General features: G+C 43.5%; 1 protein-coding gene across 1 annotated transcript; it reads left to right on the plus strand.

Moving 5' to 3' along the window:
• Nucleotides 1-2,151: 2,151 nt before the first annotated feature.
• LOC119437645 (polyprenol reductase) lies at nucleotides 2,152-21,796 on the plus strand. The gene is made up of 5 exons (XM_037704642.2): nucleotides 2,152-2,804; nucleotides 5,169-5,314; nucleotides 8,073-8,258; nucleotides 12,893-13,027; nucleotides 19,087-21,796. The coding sequence occupies exons 1-5, from the start codon at nucleotides 2,602-2,604 to the stop codon at nucleotides 19,344-19,346; spliced, it is 930 nt and encodes a 309-aa protein (XP_037560570.1). The 5' UTR covers nucleotides 2,152-2,601; the 3' UTR covers nucleotides 19,347-21,796.
• The last annotated feature ends 589 nt before the right edge of the window (nucleotides 21,797-22,385 follow it).

The following is a 22,385-nucleotide window of genomic DNA, read 5'->3' on the forward strand; positions in this document are numbered from 1 at the left end:
CAGTTCTCCTTCCATTGCATGTGTGTGTGTGTGTGTGTGTGTGCGTGCGTGCGTGCGTGCGTGTGTGCGTGTGTGTGTGTGTGCGCGTGTGTGTGTGTGCGTGTGTGTGTGTGTGTGTGTGTGTGTGTGTGTGTGTGTGTGTGTGTGTGTGTGTGTGTGTGTGTGTGTGTGTGTGTGTGTGTGTGTGTGTGTGTGTGTGTGTGTGGCTTTAGCATCGCCTGCCCCCCCCCCCCCCCCCCCCGCCTCCCGCTCCTAAATTGTCCTTACCAGAGGTCCTGTTACCCAAATAATTTATGGTTTCTTTTGAGTTGCCTCTACCTTTTTCCTTGAAACGTTAATGTGGCGAAAAGCTTATTGCATCATTGTTGACGCGGACGTGCACCGCCTGCCCGCCTGCCCCCCTGCCCCCCGTAGTCGGCGCCTATACATAAGTTGCACGTGACGTCAGTTCCTGCCTTCCGGTTTTGCGTCCGCCATTACCGAGCACATACGTCGTGGTGCCGGAGCAGCGGACCTGTGTTTACGTCCGTGCGGCGGATCGTTTTGCTTTGTGCGTATGCTTTAATCGATTGCCTTGCGCGCATGGCGAAGGAGAATTGTGCAGGACTTTATCCTGCATACTTTGATGAACTTGTGGGACCAACGCGGGCCAGGTACAAAGAAAAAATCGCCCATGTGACGGCGTGGATCCATATCGGCTACCAGTTGGTGCGCAAGCCGCTGGTAATGCAAGCCTGCTACCACCGGTTACCCATGTTGACATTATAAATTATCTCGTGTTATCAACAAAATACATTATAAATTATCTAGTGTTATGTTTTATTAGATCATATGAAGGCTTACAAGTCGCTCGACTCGCACAACTACTTTACGAGCGGATGGGTCCGGAACCTTATTGCGAAGAAGTTGCCGTCTAAGCGAGTTGTCTTGCTTAGCCAGGTGAGTTGAATGCACTCGGCATTTCATAGCTGTGATAAAAAAAACAGCAATAACCACATAAAGGATCGACATACATCAGCCTAAGTGAAATTGAAGCTTCAACTCGCGTCGGCCACGCGGCGATGTCGCCGAGCGGGGATAACGTACACCGAATTTCACAATCTGGATCAGAAATGAGCCAACGCAGAGTGAAAGCAAAAAAAAAAAAAAGAAACACCTGTTTCCCTGCTATCCGTTAAAGGAAAGCAACTTTAGTGTGTCTACTGCCGAACTGTATTTTTTACTGCCCCTGAGTCCCTGTTCTTTTCCTTAAATTACTTGGGATTACCTGCAACGGGAGCACGACAGCTGCTTTCAAGACTTGTGCATGATCATTACCAGCTTTGTGTCAGCCAACAACACTGCAAACAGCAATTGTGGTGCTGTCACCACTTTTTTTTTCTTCTTTGCTTTGCAGCCGAACACAAGAATGAACAACTGTTGTGAGGAATAGCAAAAAAAAAAAAAAAAAAAAAACGATTTCATGTGATTGCTGACAGAAAATGAAGGAGGCTGTGACGGAGATTTTGTTTTGACTGTTTCTCTGCAGGTAAACATTCTTGAGGTCCTTCCTGTTGACGCGCGCAAGCCAAGTAGCTCTCCGCTTCTCGGACAGCGCCTTTGTGTGGTCGCACTGATTTGTTATTACCTCAGGCAAACAGTACATCCCCGAGTCTGGTCCCTTTTCATGCGATTTGCACTTACTTTCCGTACTGCAGCCAAATATTTCACAAATCGCCACTGCGACGTACGGCGTCGACGGGAAATGAGAAATCCGCACAGCTTGGCGCTGTGTCGTCTGCCGCAATGTGCTCGGTAATGGCGGCGCCATGCGAGATCGTATCCCAGAGTTCCGCGGTGTGACGTAGTTGCAAGTTATGTATGCGGCCCACCCATACACAAAGAAATTCAATTTCTTTCTCTATGGCCCACCCCTGGCAGAGATCCTGGGTGCGCTACTGACAGAACACCTATGCTAAAGCTGTCTAATGACACCGGGCTGCGTGGAGATGAGCAAGTGGCAAAATGCTTACGCATACTTGACAACTTTCAAAGGAGTTTCTACGTGAATTTTCTATGGCCTTTTGCGCAGCGCGCGCCTCACCACTCCACGCTCCACGCTGCAGCCAAGCCTAGCCGAGCAAAACCGTAGCCGAAGGCGATCAGACGCTGCTCTGGGCCGGTACGCGTAACAAGCAACAAGTTTGTAACTTTGTATGGGTAGAGTGACACTCTAGTATGGGAGTTCTGTGGTACAACCCGTAACGTACGTGCAGTACATACTTAACGTTGTACCGGCCATGCCACTCCTGCTGGCCGCAAGCGCAACGCGTGCCGGTTGCACATGTGTTATTGCAAATACAAGCGCACTACGCTTCTTATGTAATTCACTATGAACAGGTTATTAGTGCTTATCGCCACTAAGCGTTGTGTGTCCGGAGGCCGTTCGCGGTCAGCGAAGCGGAGTTTCCTGTTTGGGGGCATGGTGGAGGAGGAAAGGTTGCAGCGCAGACCGCCTACGGTGGGAGGTCCCGTTTCGTGCTCAGAGTAGCGCGCTGACAACATTCTGCTGTGCTGATCCGTCAGATTTTGCTGTGTCAGCAAGAACGTCAACGGCGAAACATGTTCTCCACGCTTACGAACGCTTTCAATCCTTTGGATGTATTCTGGACGCTTGTTACGACTACAATGCTCCTAGCCAGTTGCTGGTACTTCATCAAGAAAGATGCCGCTCCAGGGCTGCTGACGGCGGCGATGCTTTACGGCAAAGTGGCCGAAACAAACAAGAAAGCTCGGCTTCTCAAAGACATTTCAATTCCTAAAAGGTACTACAGTGCATGATGTGAATGCGCGTACACTTTGGCGTAAACTGACAGCACCATTGGTGCAGGATTGTGTAGGACCCCCTGATGTTATTTGGAGCATCTTCCTTAACAGAGATCGCAAAACGATTTCTTCTGTTTATACGTCACGTATTGCGTGGAGGATGTACCTGTCTGGTGTTTTTATATCATTTATATATTTTTCTGTTAAGATAGGTGCAACGTCGTGCGAACAAACTGCCCGACGTTTCGGAGTCGTGCCGGCTTCTTGCTCAGGGATGAAATTGCTGCAGAACGGTGAAGGATCCGGTTCGCTTCGAAACGTACACCCGTGAGTATAAAGATGCACACGGACTATTGATGCCTCAAAAAACCGTGATACTTGTGCAGCCTGAAATTGACAAGCGCGCTGTGGTCTATGGTACGCTAGTCCTCTCTACAATTCTCTTTCTGGCTGTATGCCGTGCCACGAAGCAATTCATTTTGTTTTAGCGGCACCCATGGTTCGTTTGCATAATGTTACGGGCGTACGTCGGAGCTTTTTAATTATACATGATCATTTGTGAGCACAGGGACAGATCAGTGTCGGCTCAAGCGTTGCGCGAAACGCACGTTCATGACAACGAACTTCGTTTTTAATGCGAATAGCATTCTTTGCCTACTACAGCTGTTTTTAAACTATCAATCTATCTATCTAGCTTACTACACCGACCCAGTGGCCCAAGTTGTCTACCAGCTTGGGCCACTAGGTATCTACTCGGGGTCGCGATGCTGTTGTCATTCCAGCTTCGTGATCTGACTCTCGTCATACCGTTGTCGTTAGCCTTCTACCTCGACCCAGTGGCCCAAGTTGTCTAATAGCTTGGGCCACTGGGTATGCACTCGTGGTCATGATGCTGTCTTGATCGCTGCATCGTCGTCATTCCAGCTTTGTCATCCGACTGTCATCAAGCCATCGTTGTCAAACAGTTATCATGCATTTGTTGTTACACCACCTCTGTGATCCCGTATTGGTCGTTCAATTGTCGTCATTCTGCCTTCGTCATCTCTCTTCACACCAGCATCGTCATGTATTTGTTGTCACACCGCCTGTCATGATGTCGTCATGGTCATTCCATCATTGTCACTCCAGCTTCGTTATCCGACTCTTGTCATGCCATCATTGTCATACACACTACGTGATACGCCATTGTCATCTAACACATATTATCATCCCATTGTTCTCATACCTTTGTCAGGCCATTATCGTCATACATTTGTTGTCATACCATCATCGTGATGCCATCGCGGTCGTTCCTTTGTCATCCGGCTCTCGTCATGTCATCGTTGTCACACTGTTGTCACACTGCTGCTTTGCTATCGTCATCACTTAAGTAATGTCATCCCATTGTCGTCATGCCTCGTCGTCATACCGCCATAGATGTCATTCCTCGTTTGCCATTCTATCGTAATCATGCTGTCAACATTCAATCGTAATTATTCCGGCATTGTCGTGCCATCGTCATCGGAGAGTTGCTATTGTGCATCTGTTGTCATACTGGCATCGTCATGCCATCGTGGTCGTGCCATCATCATAATTCCAGCATTGTCATCCAGTTGCGTCATACTTTCATCATCATGCTATTGTTGTCACACACTCATCGTCGTCCCATTGTCCTGATGTCGTCGTCACGCGTTGTCACGATCATCATGATTTAAAAACCGACATCTCATTGTCACCATGCCGTCCTCGTTATACTGCCTTTGCTGTTCCATCAGCGTCATTCCTTCTTTGCCATGCTCATGGGCGACCTTGGCAAGCGAGTGCCATAGCAAAGTAGGATGATACCAGAGTATGTCGCATATAGCTGAAGCAACGGAAGTCTCAGAATAACCACTACAGATGTCAAATAAACGCGACTTCAAGAATACAGTATGTTGCTACATTGCTTGAATGCTAATTGCATTACCTTCAACAGTCATGATATGACTTCTTTGTTCTAAAGTTTTTCAAGCTATTTTTGTTTGTTCTAGCCATATATATATATAGTGAAAAGTTCAATCCCTTCCTTCTGCATTTTCAAGCAGGGCATGCAATAAGTGATAAAAATTAAGAAGGCCTTGCATTACACCATCTCAGGGGCCTGCACAGTTTGACAACCATGGTTTTAACTAGTGGAAGAGGAAAAACTGTTCATATTTTCATTTCTTTGTTTTTCTATTCTTGGTGTGCTCATTTCTATGTGCCTTGCTTATAGGAAGCATGTTTAATTAACAAGAGTAGATAGCCACTAAATGGCTACAGGACAGGCCACTTAGTAGGTAGTATTCACATTCAATGAACAAGTTTTCGAAGAGTGCCCTAATTCTATAACATTGTCTTTACAGATGGTTCAAGCACTTTTATCAGTTAGGAGTTGTCATCTTTACCTTCATCACCGTGTTCATGGTGCGATCATATGTTTTTGGTTTGCCGCTGCCAGGCACCATCATTAAAGTGGTCGATTTCTTTGAGCCAAGGCCGGCTATGACTGGTAAGCAAAATTCATATTCACTATATCCTTCAGTCGTACATGAATTGGCAACCACATTGCTTACTGTGGCAGCAGTTCAAAGCTCGAAACTGGGTTCTCTGTGTCCGTCCGCTTGACCTTTCCGTTACAATTATGGCCTTCTTTTATCCTCACATTCGCCCTTGCCATAAGGCAAAGCAGAAAAAAATTGCTCGCTACCACCACAGCATTGCTCACATTGCAGACAATTCAGACCATAAGGAGTGAAGTTTTGTACTAATAACACATCTGATTTTCATATGAAATGCATTTTATAGATAGTGCAAGTTTGTGATGAACTGGTTAAATTGGATTGACAAAAAAATGGGAGCCCTAGTATCGTCACAAAAACAAAAAACAAAACAGATTCTCAGTGGTCTCGTATGTGCATCGCTTCTGACATGGCTTGAAAAATGTTGGCAGTAGATTTAATGTTGGCCGTGTTCTTCACTGCACAAATTGGGAGAGATTTTCTTTCTAATAAGCAAAAAATGTGCAGTAGGAGGAAAGAAAAAACAATCTGGGTGCCAAATCAAACACACGTCAAATAAGTTACTTGCAGGTCTGGTCTAATCTACATTAGCTCACTTTCCTGTGCCAACATTAGAAATAAAGGAGATGAAGGCACGGGCTGAATGGTTTACATGTCAGTACGTGTGTGCAAGAGCGCCAGCATTCCCTCTGATTTGGTGATCCCACCTGGCCACTCATTGTCACTCATGCAGTTGTAACCCTATACTAAGTGACCTTTCATATCATAGTAGCCAAGTAACAAGCAAAGTAATTGTTTGATACAGCCAGAATTCCTGTTGCTGCATTTTCCGGCATACTTCTTTTGCTTTCTGTCGCTTGGCTTGTCCTGCTTTTGTTCTCGTTGCATTTGTGGCTTCCGCCTTGTATGTAAGCATACATATTTTTTTCCAATAATAAACTTGTAATGGATGTGACATTTCCTCTTTGTTTTTTCTTCTTTTGTCTTCGTCGTGTTGCACTGCCCAATTTAGCTATGAATCTGCGCCGACCTGCTTATCTTTCAGTCACTTTGCGTCATGAAGTCTCTTGTGGACCAAAGCGTGTGCAATATGCTGGGGGAAAAAAAAATATTATCAAGAGTAGCACTCACATGCATAAGTAACAACATTGCTCTCTGTCTGAAGAAGTATAAAAACCATTCTGCTCAGCACTGCTGGAAGTTCAGGAAACTATTCCATCATGGTAGCTACTTGAGTTTACTGCCTCCTATCTCCTTAGTTCATATTGAGCTTGTTCTCTTTATTCAGTGGTGCATTCTCATTCTCTGTTATTTTTTTCTTTCTTTCAATAATCAGTTTCTTGTAGAGACAAACCTCTGCACATAAAAGAATCAGTCGTGTTTGAACTTTATTTTTTATATCCTTTGTTTATTTCCATTTGCAAAGATGAAAAAGTAAATGAAAAGAAGTAAAGATGAGGTAAAACCAGATGTATCTTGCAGGCTTTTCGTGATGGCTTACCATCTGTTCTACAATAGTTGTTCCATTTCAAAAGTTTTTCCCACACACTTTGAAATTAGAGATGCTGAATCAGTTTTGAAGAACTATCCTAGGAAAGTCAAACACTTTGTATTGCAGCATGCTAATAGTAATAACATAAGGGTCTAACCACTGGCTGATTTCCAATCAAATACCGCATAGAGTTTACATTTTTAAGTGGCTTCAGTTTAATACTATGTTTGTGAGCATTATTTGCCCATTTCGTTCACGCAAAATCTGAAATGTGCGTTGTCTGTGGCGACACCGCTCGGCAAAACGTCAATTGTAGTGCAACAGTATGGTGATGCCATCTGCCTCTGCTGTGGTTAAATGCACCCTTCACCATAGTAATAAGAGATGGCACTTCTCTTTCATTGAAAAAGATCTATAGGTTTAGAGCCGTTGCGATAGAATGTGTGCACTTTTGCTTGAAAACTTAGTATTAAACTGAACCTACTGTAAAATTCTACCTCTGTGCAAAATTTCAGCTAGCAGTTTGGAAGAGTCATGTATACCTGTTGCTCATATTTATGTAACACTAAGTAGATTGTATTCAGGTTGTATCACAGCTATTCTGACATTTTTATTTCAAGTTCTAACATCAGTATAATAGCACAGGGTCCTGGTAGTGTTAAGATTGGCTTGTGCACCTCAAACCTTATCTTCAGAGGGAATACTTGCATGTCAAGGCTTTACAGTAAAGTCCAGTGGTAACATTGGCTGTTTCTGCAGTGTTTCTGCAGTCACACTCTGGAGAGTGTGACTGAGTTGTGTTGAAATTGCAGTGTGTGCATGTTCGAAATCAGCTGAAGCACATAGAACAAATCAGCATGTACATGTCATTCATTGTCACTACAAAATTGATACTGTATATTAAAAATTTGTATTTTAAGTGCAATACTGTGTGCTCTTAGCTGAAAAATCATGCTGTGCAATTGATTATGACTCTCACTGAGTTCAGAAAGTTGCAAATTTTGCACTTCGTGTTTTGTGTGTGTGTTTACATTCTCCTCTTCTTACCCAGTTGCTCGAGTGCAAAACTTTTGCACATTTCACCATCTTGTTCACAGCCAAGCATCTTAATTGACATTTCTCCTTACCGTGTATTTCATGCATGCCTGTTCAAGTATGCCATTAGACTACCTTATGCATTGAGGCTGTGAACAGTTCATTTTCTTCACTTATATTTTTTTCTTTCTTCCCCCCTTCTCTCTCTCTCTCTCTCGCAGTGTCAGCAACCAGCATCCTCCTAGTCCAAGTGCTAGAGACATGCCATGTGTATCGACGTTGCTACGAGTGTATGTTTGTGTCGGTCTACTCCAACGTGCACATGCACGTGTGGCATTACCTAATGGGTTACTTTTATTATATTGGAGTGCAGCTCACCGTACTGGCAAATGCGCCAAGCACCTCAGGTAATTACTGTAGGCAGCTGCTGCCATGCTGTAGGCAGAAGTGCCCATGTGCAATGATTTCAGTGTCTGGTAATCCCAAGCTCCTAGGCATGTGAAACTTCACGTGACCACTGACATGAGAGGCTTGAAAGGCATGAGGGGCATTTATTGTTTATTTATTGTTCATCAGTTTACTTCTTGCGCTAAAACATATGACCATAACAAGCCATAAAATAAAAAATGAGTACTGAATGTAAGCCTGGTACGCTGGACAAGTTTTCAAATAAATTTTTTTGCCTTTTTGAGACGTGCATACCTGAAAATAGTGGTTTTGCTGTGACATTTTCAAGAAAGAATGACAATTTAATTTTATGTGCTTTGTTTAGAGTTTTAATTCTTTAGTTATTGCTAGAAAACTTTTGCAGGTTGTTATTAGCTGTCTGTATTCGTGATGTGGCATTTAGTGAAATGTACCTTAAAAAAGTTATGGGGTTTTACGTGCCAAAACCACGATCTGATTATAAGGCACACCGTTGTGGAGGGCTCCAAAATAATTTGTACCACCTGGGGTTCTTTAACATGCACCTAAATCTAAGTACACGGGTGTTTTCGCATTTTGCCCCCATCGATATGCGGCGTGGCCGGGATTTGATCCCGCAACCTCGTGCTTAGCGGCCCAACACCATAGCCACTGAGCAAACACAGCGGGTAAATGTACCTTTTACTACTCTGCGTGTTGGTTAAAGTCAACTTGTCTCAAATGGCTTTTAGAAACATAGTTGTCAACCATTAGAGTTGTGCAAAGAAAACATTTTAATGTCCAAATCAATATCTTGATGTGCTTCAGCTGCTCTTAGAAGTTCAAACAATGCTTTAGAATTCTGCTGCCTTGAATGGGTCATCCTGTCAACAATGAACTTTATAAAGGAAGCTTCTGACATGCTCTCGGTTTGAGATCAATGTCGTAGGTGCTTTTTTTCACACATTTTTTTACTTCAGCAAGCCTGGGAAGATGGAATGATTGCTTGCATAGCTCTCACGGGAATCTTCTCATTCAAAATTTCATTATGCATCTGTAAAATGCAGAGGACAGGCTTCCAACTGCTTGAATGCTTTGGCCGACTAAGATCAACAAAAAAAATTTCATACGTACTTAATTGTGAAAATTGCATATCTGAAGTGCTTCCAGTCTGCACACTCGAATAGCATAATTTATTTTGATTTATGTTGTCCTAATTTTAAATGCGTAGTGCAGCTAAATGAAGAAAACTAAGACTCACCTCTGGTATCTAAAGCCTGTCTTCCTACTCTGAAATAGTTTTTTGTTGCCCATGCTCATGGGCTTTCTGTAGTTCATTCAGTCTTTCTGATAAAAGTATGTTCAAGCATGAAAGGGCAGAAAGTATATTTAGGAAATTACTGGCAAAATACATACTGAAAAATGCTAAGTCCCACCTTGTCAGGGCTGCCTAGTGGTAACATCGGCAGTTTCTGCAGTGTTGCTAGGTGACTCCTGCCATGCCCCTGGAGTGTGTGACTGAGTTGCATGCAGGAATCACATTCAAATGCAGCCAGCCCTTTCCTTCATGCCAGTAGCTCAGCTATAGGAAGATTTCATGGGATGTCACAACTCGACAGTGTTTAAGGACATATTTAATGCATCGTGAACTCACAATCATGAAGACAAAAGCATGTCATAGGCACTTTTGTGCTTGTTTTGTGACTAGCTAGCATTTTTTGTCTATTTTGGGCACTTTTGAGTATCTATCTAGCCTCTTATGCCGTTGTGATGCTGTCATGGTCGTTTCTTTAACTGGATATATATCAGGATATGCATGGTATGAGTGGCATAAATTACATGTCATGCATGATATGTAAGTCTTGAAATGACATAAATGCTATAACAACGATTGTTTCTTTAACTGGATATATATCAGGATATGCATGACATGAACGATATATATCATTTACACCGTCATGGTCGTTTCTTTAACAGGATATATATATTGGGATATGCGTGACATAAATGACATGGTGTGACATGACACATGACATGAATGACATGCATGCATGACATCACAAGAATGACATGCCTTGAGGGCATGTGTGATTTGATTGACATGCCATAAACATCATCCTTGAAGCGCAAGAGAGAAGCCCAGCTGCATACACACCTCATAAATTTCGCCGTTGGCAGTGTGGTGTTTCACTACATTGCTTCAATGCTAATCACATTAATGAGACAGTCATTGTGTGATGGGTTTGCCACATTTTTTTACAGCGAAGCTGTTAAGGGCTAGTTCCCCCAGGATCGTGTCCGTGTGTAAAAAAATAGCTATCATCATCAGCATTAGTTCGAGCGTCGTCCTCTTCTTCCGCAGCTGGCTCGTTGGCGCCCCTTGGTTTCTGCTCGTGCCATTGGATGCCGTGCCGAGCACGAGCGCATGCTTAAAGAATATGAGGTAATGTTAAAGTGATTCACAACAATATCATCAAAAATGAGATTTTCCAAATTGGTTAATAGATATGCAGACTATACTTAAAAATTACCTTGAGCAAGGACTGAGGCTTTTCAAGGTAGCTTTCAAGCCACTGCTCCTACGTTCGTCGTCGTCTGCTTCCACAGCTGGCTGTGTTGCCGCTAATCATTCCAGCATAGAATTTCACTTCTCTTCTGTCGTCGTAATGGGGAGGCCGCGTTTAAAGGGGTACGAGCCATTCATGAGCAACTGACAACGTGTTCTAACGCATTTGAGCAACGCCGCCGCAAATGCGCTTGGGAAAGCGTTCGTCGTCGACTTGCCGATTCTAGCATGAGGGCTTCTAAAGCCTAGGCGAAACGTCAGCAAAGAGCCACGGACGCTGAGTTGAGGGAGCGCAATGTTGAGGCCAAACGTCACTAAAGAGCCGCCGACCCCGAGTTGCGGGAGAGCGATGTTGAGGCCAAACATCAGCGTCGTCTTGCCCTCCAGGGACCCGACAGCGCTGGTGCACGCCTCGGCAACGCTAGCATCAAGTTCCCCGGTGTGACGGCCAGGTTTCAACACAATTTTCTGAACCGGAACGTTCATGAGAGACATGTTCGATTGGGTGATGCCCAACGACAATATGCCCATTCTCATCGTGGGGGCAATATCCACTACAGCAGACCCACCATAGTCACAGCTTTTCTGGTTTCCATCTTCACAGTAGTGGAAGGGCTCAGATTTTTTTTTTTTTTTCCTTTTGGTTGTTTGCACTGAATTATGTCCTTAAGCAAGCACCAACATGTACTCCATAGTGTAGTCCTTTTCACATATATATTTTACTGTGCTACAGAAAATAAGCTGTGAATAGGCAGGCCGAATCAGCACAGCTTGTTTCATCGTACTACTAGTACATAGCAGCACCAAAGTGGCAGCTGCTGTGGCATCATGCATACTTTTCTAAACCGTGTTCAGCCTTGGTTACCTCGCTTTCAAAAACACTGTGCATGATATCTTCATGAAAGGTTGATCAGGGGTGCTAGACTTGTTGCTGGCAAGGTTACCACAACCTTCCACTCTAGCAATGTCAGTCCTACAGTAATCTGTACCATATTGTTACTTTCGTTTCGTGCCAGACAGTTGTGTGTGCATGCACCTTCAAACCATCTGACATACAGAGACCTTGTAGGATAATCCTGACATATCACAGGCTCATTGTTTACAGCTTGTTGTGACAAATAGCTGATTACAAGGCATACAAGTTACAGAATAAGAGGATGTGTAAATGAGCATACCGGCAGAAAGTTTTAACTGAGAATTTGCTTTCTTTATGTACCTCTCACCCTTAATAATTATTGATGGCATGTCATATTAATGCCGTCTACTTGACGAGTAGCCAGGAGAGCTCATTATTGCAATTCTACATGGTTTTACTTTCCTTGCTGTGATATATGTGATAGAAAATAGTACTAGCATGCTTTGCAATCATAAGCCTCAATGTCACCAGCACAACATTTGTAGCTGTGATTCCCAGCCATAGTGACTACATTCAGATGGAGACAGAATCCAAAAACGGTCATGTACCATGCTTTGGCCACATGTTAAGGAATCCCAGGTTGTCAAAACAGATCCATAGCGCTCCACTAACATACTTACTCATAGTTCCTCTGTTGCTTTGAGACGTTAATTAAACTGCACCAGCCATCATTTGTAGGAACAACGAAATTGCGTAAGGTGAGCCAGAAGATTTGTGGATGCAGTACAAACTGCTCTGCACTATCAGAATAACCTAGCAGTAGTTACAGGTTGTATAGCTTAACGTTGTGTGTTCAAGCTGATTGGAAACTGGTCTGCTGCTAGTGCATTACCTGCAGATAAGCATGTTGATTCTTATAATATGCCACTACTCCAGTACAAAAGTGTAAGTCCACAACTATCTATTGACATATGTTACTGCAATCACAGTTTTAGTGCTGTGGGTGGAGAGTAATAAAAAAAAATCAAAAGCACCACAGAAAATCTGAAATTTTTGGTGCTCATGGCAAGGGATGGCTGTCCAAACTATCAGTTAGCTACTGTAGCTGAGCATAATCGTGCACTAAAATTTCTTCATTGTACCAAACTGTTTGTATTGTGCCATTGTGTATGCGAACTCAGTGTGCAGTAGTAACTGCAGTTTGTTTCTTGCAGATTCTGCTATGCCAAGGTTTTCTGTATCAGATATCTCGGCACATCACATCATTGGCACAGTCATCTTCCTTTGGGCTTTCTGTGTGCAGTTCGACTCTCACCTTCGCATGGCTTCCTTACGGAAAGATCATAAAGGTATTTGGCACTTTATTACTGTTATGTAACATTATGTAATTGCTAGCGCCCCCTACGTATCTCTTCGCTACTTACTTAATAAACGCCTCTTCCAACACGGAGCAGGCCAGTTCAAGGAAAACCGCTCGTCATGGCGTTCACTCTCTCTTGTCCAGCCTTCTTATAATCCATGGCCATCCAGATATAACATGGTGTCAGAAGTAAAGTAACTAGCTTGGCAGCTCTTCGGCGCCCCAGTGATGCGGCACCACAGTATTAAGCATGGCACTACCACTCATTCAACCACCTAAGCATTTAGAGCCAGGCAGCAATCCCGCAGAAGCGTGGTAAGACTGGAAAGCGGCCTATCAGCTTTACGAAGCAGCGTGCGAATACAGCACTAAGCCAGAAGCAACAAGGCTAGCACTGCTACTTCACGTCATGGGCCCAACAGCGTGGAAAGTCGTGAGACATGCCGTTTTCCTTCGCCAGACGAAGGTGAGCAGACAACCGACACGGTAGCAGCAATTTTTGCGTATTCGACGAGAGATACCTTCCGTGCAAGAACGCGACGCAAGCGACAGCCGTCTTCAACAGCATGTGTCAGACAGAAAACCAGCCGATTAAAGAGTTAATTGCTGAACTTCAGCATCAAGCAGCAAGGTGTGACTTCGGTGACAAGCATGATCGCCTCCTAGGCGACAGGATGATCGTCGGCATTCGTGACGCAGTGCTACGAGAAAGGCTGTTACGCGAGAGAGACTTGACACTGCAGAAAATCATTGCAACGTGTAGAGCGGCAGAAATTTCCAAGCAGCATGTGTCTTCACTAGCAACTACTGCGGATGGACAAGAAGTGATTGTGGCCAACTTGGAACAGAAAAGGCAAGCAAGTTCGACAACAGCAAGCTGACAAGCAACGGCCAAGAGGACAACCATCGTTTCAACGAAAGAACAGTCAGCCCAAAGAAACAGTGCCTCAATGTAGTGTGGCAGGTGTGGAACCATACACCAGCCCCGACAGTGTCCTGCCTACAGCTCTACATGCTATGCGTGTGGGAAGTTCGGCCACCTTGCGAGTGTTTGCTGTCAGAAGCAACGAACAATGCAGAGGAAAGTTCGGATGCTGGGTGCCGACCAAGGTCATGACTCCGACCAGGAATTCTCCTTGGGAAGCCTCACAGTGGACATTGTAGAAAGTGCATCATCAGACTGGCTCAAAAGCGTCCAAGTGAATGGACGTGACATGAACTTTAAATTGGACACAGGGTCCGATGTGAACTTTCTCCCTGAGCAGCTAGCTGGGTGCTGACCAAGGTGATGACTCCGACCAGGAATTCTTCTTGGGAAGCCTTACAGTGGACATTTTAGAAAGTGCATCATCGGACTGGCTTGAAAGCGTCCAAGTGAATGGACGTGACGTGAACTTTAAATTGGACACGAGGTCGGATGTGAATTGTTATTAACGGCGAATGATGAGACGGCGAACGCCATGACGAGCGGTTTTTCGTGCACTGGCCTGCTCCGTGTTGGTGAGTTGGGCGGTGGTGGGAATCGAACCCATAGCCTCCCGCAGCCGAGGCGGGCGCTCTACCACTAGGCCACGGCTGCGGTGTAATTGCTAGCACCCCCTACGTATCTCTTCGCTACTTATTTAATAAACGCCTCTCCCAACACGGAGCAGGCCAGTGCACGAAAAACCGCTCGTCATGGCGTTCGTCGTCTCTCATCCAGCCTTTTTATAATCCATGGCCATCCAGATATAACAATTACTAGCAGCCATTTGGATGGTAACTGAATTACAAAGCACAGATATATATATACTTGTTTTACTTTTTGCCAATTCACTTTGATGTGTTACCACATATTACGCTATAACCTTTAACCCCTTAAGTGTTTTATTTTTTTGAAAATTTCCGAACCAAAAGTGCCTATTTCTTTTATTGCTGATTTCGAATCATATGGTACTAAAATGCAACTACTCAATGTTGAAAAAATATTTTCACCACATACTAAGTCAAATCAACACATTACAGTTTATTTCTGAACATTACATAAGAAACTAGCTGCCTGCTGCTAATAAACTATACAAACCACATGAAGAAAACAGTCACAAATGCCTCATCATTCTTCACTTGTCTAGGCTAATCAACCTTTGGCTATTTCACTCAGGAAGCTTGGTACCCATTTTTCGAGGTGGGAGTGTTCACTGGGACGAGAGCATTTTATTTTTTCAACCGTTTTGCGATTGGTTTCATCGACCACTAATGTAATCAGTTCAGCGTCGAGAAACTGGTGTATGTACTCCAGACAGTCATCTGCTAATATCAAATTGAAAGTCTTGCCTGGAACGGTCAAAAATGGAAACCAAGGTGGCTTCACGCCAGGATTGTCGACATCAAGTTGTACCCACTGACGAGCACTTGCAATGTTCGCTTCAGAGATGTTCTAATCATCGCCAGAACTACTGCTCAATTCAGCATCATGGCTGTCTTCTTCACTTCCGGACACAAGATAAACATCGGTATTCAAATCATCTTCATTGGGAGAAGATGATGAAGATGAAAAGCTTCTTTTTCAGGTTGACATACCAGCTATACAAGTGAGGAACATGCAAGCAAGCAAGCATGTGTCGCAAAACCGAAATCATCAAGTAACTGCTTCCATCTGGTGTTCCAACATGCGATCTAAGCTGTATACGAGCGCTCCTCATCCTGAACACTCAAGAGGAGCACCTATTCTGGTAGGACGAGCAGAGCAGTTTGGGGACGCTTTGGCTAGGACAAGTTCTGCTCGTCAGAAACACTTAAGGGGTTAAGGAGTGCTTAACATTTTGCATTCCGCTGCATTTTTGCTTCTTTAGGTAGCTATTGGCTCCATAATTACAGTACGGAACCTCATTTTCTCAAGGACGCCACAGATTATTAATTGCAGCACTTCTTATACAACCCGTTCAAAATGTGCACCAAGTGTAGCACGGCTTTGGACATGAAGCAGACTATTGGCATCATCGAAAGCAGAGGTGTTGGTCATCTGGTACCACAACCAACTCAAAAGCGCACAAGTCAGCACTGCGCCATGGTTTAAGGCGACACATTCACTGCGTCATGGAAAGCTGCAAAATTGGCCCTTCCTATTGTGTGCTTCTCTTGTAAATGCAGGGAAATCCACTCTCTCCACTTATCCCATTGAGTGCTGAATGGACTCGGCTTTCAGCAGCATGGTCATAGTGTTTGTGTATGCGTCAGTGGTGTCAGGTACCACAAAACTGCTTCATCAGGTTTCGGTGACAAAAATATCCCCTTCAGTCATGGTGTACACATTTGTGGACGCAACTTATTTTTGCCATTCCAGTGCAGTTGTGGCAAGGAATGGACCACAAAACTTAAGCTTAGGGTAAATTGAACGTTCTGCTTACCTCAAGTACCTTCATTTTACTTCTGAGGAAAATCTATCGCTACCTAAGATCGCTTTGGAGAAGGCACTACAGCGTTTGACGGGAAGTCTGACGTGGGACGTTTCTGTAACAATTGCGAAAGAATTTGTTTGCCTTTCTAGTAATGCTTGCAACCAATAATTAACTTGTGCAACTAATTCGCACTAGTGATACAATTTATTTCTATGAAGAAACATATCATTACGAGTGCACAATAATTAGATACTTAATCACTGTAATTATGGTGACTCATCATAAAATGCAGAGAGTCATTTTACCACCTTGACTTGCTCTTAATGGAGTCTGCAGCACATTGTATTAAAGTATGTAAATTTCATTATTTATCGACAGTCAATCATAATTCGTGACTAAAGGGGATAGTCTCCTTTTTTTCACACCTGACGCCACGCTGCACTTGGTGCACATTTTGAGCTGGTCATGTTAAAAGGTAATGTAATTAATTATTTGTGGTGCTCTTGGGGAATTGAGGCTCCATAGCACAATTACTGGGTTAACAACTACCCAGTAAAGATATAAAAATCAGACAAATCTACTCTCAGTACTTCTTAAACTTTCCTAATTCTACTATATCTGAAGTTGGTGCTACACATGCATTTTTAATGACATTAACACTGTGAAGATGATACTGGAGTTAATGCTGCAAGTTCATTTGCAAAATATTCACAAACGGTACATCAGAAGTAGTATACCATATTCTGCTAAGCTGTAGTAATGTTTACATAGGACAGACAGGACAATGTTCAGTGACAGAGCCAGGCAGCACAAAAACAAAGTAGAAAATGGGTACAGCAGCCATTTGGCAGCTCACTCTGAAGAGTGCACACATGACCAAGTCCTTAGAGCAAACACCAAGCAGGAACAGACAGGAACAAACACCAAGCAGGAACATGAAATCTGGGAAGCTGGTGACAGGTGTATATTAGTGCACCATCGCCCTCGCCCTGCTGGTAAAATGAATAATTCTTGAATAATCACAATTGAGTTTTGAATTGCATGCATACTCACCTTCTTTTTTTTTGTGAGTGCGAAAAAGATTTATAAGGCTGGTTTTCCTAAATAAAGTTCAGTTGGGGGGGGGGGGGGGGGTGCACTGTCTGTTTTCTTCTTTTTTTTTCGCCAAATTTTTTAGCTGCTTCAGTAGAAATGTTTGCAGGTCATGGACATTTTAGTGTGAGGCAGCAAGCTCTGTGGCCTGCCCTGTGTGCTGTAATAATATTAAATAGTTTGTTGTTGGTGGTCCTGCACGACCCAGTTAAATACTTATACGGTTTTAAAGACAGCAGCACTCACCCTGTGCAATTCCTTCTCTGTCCTTGTTCTTCGAGCTGCCCTTAATCATGAATCACCATCAACTTGCTCAAGTTTCCGTTAGGTATTCTAGGATGACATCTTGAAGACATTCCAATATTGTTGACATCTTGAATCATAGCGGCATGCACATTGCATTTAATCAGTACATTGATTACTTGAAGACATTCCAATATTGTTAACATCTTGAATCATAGCGGCATGCACATTACATTTAATCAGCACATTGATTACATGAGGTTACTTGTTAAGAAATGTGTAAGAAAGGCTAATCAATTAAGCTGGTCACAGCAAAGATACTGAGGCATAAATGTACTGCTCAAGCTGCAAACATTCTTAAGCTGCCGACATTGCTGCATTTCAAACATTGTAGGCTGTGCTCAAGAAGCCCTCCGAATTTATTTCTTCTGGTGTTCAGCAGGCCTTGGCTTTGCGCTTATGCAAGTGAATGGAATAGCAAGATTATAAGCACATACACTATATTCATTTACTCATTCAAACACAATAGGTCACCTTTCAGTTTACTTTCTTACCATGTCACAAGAAATGTGAAAGTGGTGATGGATTGTGAGTGAATTGCAGGCCTTTTTATAACCTTGCATTTGCCATGGAAACAGAAAGCTATTATATTCATTTTTGCTGCCTATACACCAAACACAGGCTGAAGCTAGTAGATACCTTTTGATGTCACTATTTATGACAGTCGCGGTTAACAGTTGGCAGATGAGGGAAGCCTCGGGCTGAAGCAAACATTAACAAGGGGTGTCAGAATGTTGGCACCAGTGTGAGGCATCCCTTGTTTGCCCACTGTTGATCACTTCGTCTTCCTGTGAACCCTTTGTCTTGTTTGAGTTGCATTTCTAATCACTGTTTTGCAAGCTCTAATCTGACGAGCAGTGTCAATAAATGCATGAATGTCACTCAATCTTTAAATGTATGTTCATCATAATGGAACATGCGTCACATGCATTCATTACAAAGGAAGACTGTTCAGAAGTCATAATGCTAGTCATCAAAGTGATGCAGCCACAGGCCACATTAATTGGGTAGGATCTACTGCTTGTGTCTTGGCAAAGTCCACTTGACACCGGCTTTTGTCTGGTTGAAGCCCAACATAGAATTTGTTAATGATCATGTCAAGTGGACTTTTTATCCATTATAGTCATAGCAACACTAGTGACACCAACATTAGGTGTTATCATGTGGTGGTGATTTTCCAGAGGCAATTAAAAAGGTTATCAGCAGCTGGCAGGCATGTTGTATTATCTTCAAACTTGCGCAGCAGCTTTCTTCATTCTGCATTATCTACTTGCAGGCAACGTGGTCACACTGACTCACAAGATTCCCCAAGGGGGCATGTTTGCATATGTCTCCTGCCCTCACTACATGGCTGAGCTTGCAATCTACTGTGCACTCAGCCTGGTCTTAGGCCAGCCCAACACCACCTGGTGGCTCATGATGGCCTGGAACTGGTCCAACCAAGTGGCCATCTCTTTCTTCAGCCACAACTGGTATCGGCAAAACTTCCCCAGTTACCCAAAGCACAGAAAGGCAATCATACCCTTTGTGCTCTAGCATTGTGTGAGAATAATGTCATGTTTGTTCACTATTCTCTTTTTATGGTTATAGATGTACAAAGAAATTAAAAAGTGCCTCTAGAATGTCTTTCAAAGTTGCAAGTAGTCAAGCAAGTTTTGGGGAAATCGGTAATGTGGGGGAAGTTTCATGGAAATGAAAGTTGGCCTCATCCATCTTGTCGTGGACGCCAGCTTTCACTCTCATTAAAGTTTCAAGTAAATGATGTTGTCAGTACACCATGTTTTTGTGAAATTTTTCACATAAGACATTTACTGCGATAGCATAGCCACAAGTTGGCTACACCCCGTCTGCTTCTACTGCTCAAGGGGTGTGCATATGTGTGCCCATCAGGGGTGGGCAAACAAACCTCAAATAACCTCTGACCCATTAATATACGACATTAAGCTGTGGGTACCAACAGTGTGCAGAAACCATGCATTTGAATGTTGAGTATGGTGTGTTTAGTGCCTGCTGCAGGGAAAGAAACACATGTAAGCATGCTGTTGGAATATATACTTGTTTGCAGCAAAGTTGTGCATTTCAAGCTGCAGGTACTGTCAAGTAAATTGCTGTTATGACAGGAAAGGTGGCATCCAACGTGACTCTTGATTTATAGAGGTCACCCCCCCCCCCCCCCCCCCCCATTTTTTTCTCCCTTGGTTCTCGCTTAATGAGAAAGTATGCTAGACCTGTGTTTGTGGTTTGGTTAGTGGCACTTTCTATGGAAGAGGTAGCAGATACCTGTAAAGTGAGTCACGGTCACTGGGAAAAAAAAATGCAATCTGCTGCGTGCATCGAAAACGGCGTGATCCGCCACGACGCCACCAGTCAAGGACTGTTGTCTGGGAACGGCTTAGAAAAAGTGTGAGGAACGCCGTCGCCCGTGGAAGCTGACGCGTCTCATGCCCCGCAAATAGCTCCGTTCGGGTCAGCCAAGCGGCCGCGAATGCAACTACGGCTGGGACACTCGCTCCCATTGCAGCCCGCATGACGCGGCCGGCCGCACTTTGCTTTTTTTATCCAGTGGCCGTGAGTCAACTGAATAAGTAAGGTCACTTTGAAAACACCATTCTTTGTTGCATTGACAAAGGGGAGCAAGATCATGCTTCCGTTTTACCGATTTTTACTTTAATGATGAGCTGGAGTCATTCTGTGTATTGTACAAACTTCTCACAGAAGTAACATGATGCCAAACTGATTTGCTACATTGACTGTCATGCTTCATAGTGACAGTCAAAATGAAGACATTCAAGTAGTACTGCAGCATGACCTGTTTGCAACATTCACCTGGGCGTGAAATAGCATGCAGTAAATTAAAAATGCAGTTCCAACCACATTTTTGTCAGCACTACTGTCATCTTTACACCATTTGGAATACACAACTGATTGCCTACAATGTCCTTAAAGGGGCCCTGCAGCACCCTCCAAGAATGTGGAATGCATAAGATATTTAAGAATCTTTTTAACAAAACAAAAAAAAGTTTCTGAATGCATTTTTTAAGAACGTAGTTATTGGCAACCAAACGTTGCCTTTGCGATTCCTTCAGTATCTTTAAATTCCTACTGCACTTGAAGCTGTACCGAAGTGGAGCGATCCAACGTTCCTTTGTCTATCATTGCACTGAGCTTTGATATCGGCATAGCCACCAAGACCAGCTTGTTACACTCCCCTATAACGAAGGCCACAGTATTGGCACACTGGTATTTTTCTCTTCCCTACCACCAGATGATGCCACTGCCTAATTTGTCATGAGATTTCTCCATTTTCGGTCCTGCCCAACAGGTAAAGAAATCTCGCCAATAGCTCTCATGTTTGCACAACAGTAGGTGCATGACCGTAAGCACAAAATGTCGCAAATTCAAGAAGTTGAGGTAAACAGCAAGCAGTCATTCAAGAGATATTGTAGCCTCCCTGCCCATGCACAGGAATAATATTTGGCTCAGCTGTTTGTGAAAACATGCCTAGTGATTAGATGGATTTACTTACTGTAGTCTGAAAATGTTGCTGGGCTCCTTTAAAACCATTGTTCTTTTGTCAGTGGTAGCATGCTATACACTTGATATTTGGTGTTAGGGATAGTGATTACTTTTACACTGATATGAAGGAGCAATACTCCAACACGTCGAACATTTACTAGGTACACATGAATCCTATGCTGGTGCTTCCACAAAACTGCTTGTATGACCGCATTGCATAGGCTGTGCAAGGAATGGGAGGACTTTTTGTAATTTGTCATCATAATCTCTCTGCATGACTGTGTACATTTGCAAAAAGTCAGTGTATTTCTTTATACTTCTCAATTAACATATGCCTGAACTTCTGCTGTCAAGTAAAACTTCCTCTCATACTTTGAGCTACCTCTGGAGCTCACCCTGCTCAATTTTGACTTGGAAGTGTTCCTATTTTGTCTCCGACTTTGTGGCTGAATAAATAAGTATACAGATGACCTCTTCATCCCACAGTGCTCATTTCTGGCCCAGGAAAATCTGGGTTAAAATACTGCAGTGCATATATATTGCAATAAAAATCCTTCGCAGATGTATGCCAATCTGAGGAACTGCAAAGATAGCGAAGTGTATAAGCGACTTCTCACACTCTTAAAGAAGTACTGAGCGTCTGTTTGTTGGCAGTTCTTGTGATGATTCTAACCGATGCTTTGGTCTTGCGGCCACTACAGGGCACCCATGCAGGCGGCGTTGCTGGACAACTCAATCAGCTTTCACCGTCACAGCCATACAAACTCCTAGCTGGCCTTCAACATGGAGATAATAAAATGCGATGCGAGAAGCAACAATTACAGATTGCTGGAGGAAAAAAAAAAAGAAAAGCAACTCCTGCAATAAAGTATATTCCAAAAGGGAAAAATGGGCGAGTTGGTATGGAAGCATGGCTTAGCCAAAGTATACTCCAGTGAAGTATATGCAAGGCAACGTTTATTTTATAATCATTAATAATTACATTTTACAGCAGATTCGTAGTGATGGCTTCCATGCAGGCTGCATTGCAGCATGACCGTGTCAGCATTCAGCGCTGCA

This window comes from Dermacentor silvarum, chromosome 1 (assembly GCF_013339745.2).
Source record: "Dermacentor silvarum isolate Dsil-2018 chromosome 1, BIME_Dsil_1.4, whole genome shotgun sequence".
Lineage (NCBI taxonomy): Eukaryota > Metazoa > Arthropoda > Arachnida > Ixodida > Ixodidae > Dermacentor > Dermacentor silvarum.

What these genes read in the sequence shown, in the direction of transcription:
- LOC119437645 (XM_037704642.2), top strand. Translation starts at nt 2,602, where the DNA reads ATGTTCTCCACGCTTACGAACGCTTTCAATCCTTTGGATGTATTCTGG. An exon ending in GCCAAGGCCGGCTATGACTG is followed by an intron (nt 5,315 to 8,072) that starts GTAAGCAAAATT and finishes TCTCTCTCGCAG; the next exon opens with TGTCAGCAACCAGCATCCTC. An exon ending in AAATGCGCCAAGCACCTCAG is followed by an intron (nt 8,259 to 12,892) that starts GTAATTACTGTA and finishes TGTTTCTTGCAG; the next exon opens with ATTCTGCTATGCCAAGGTTT.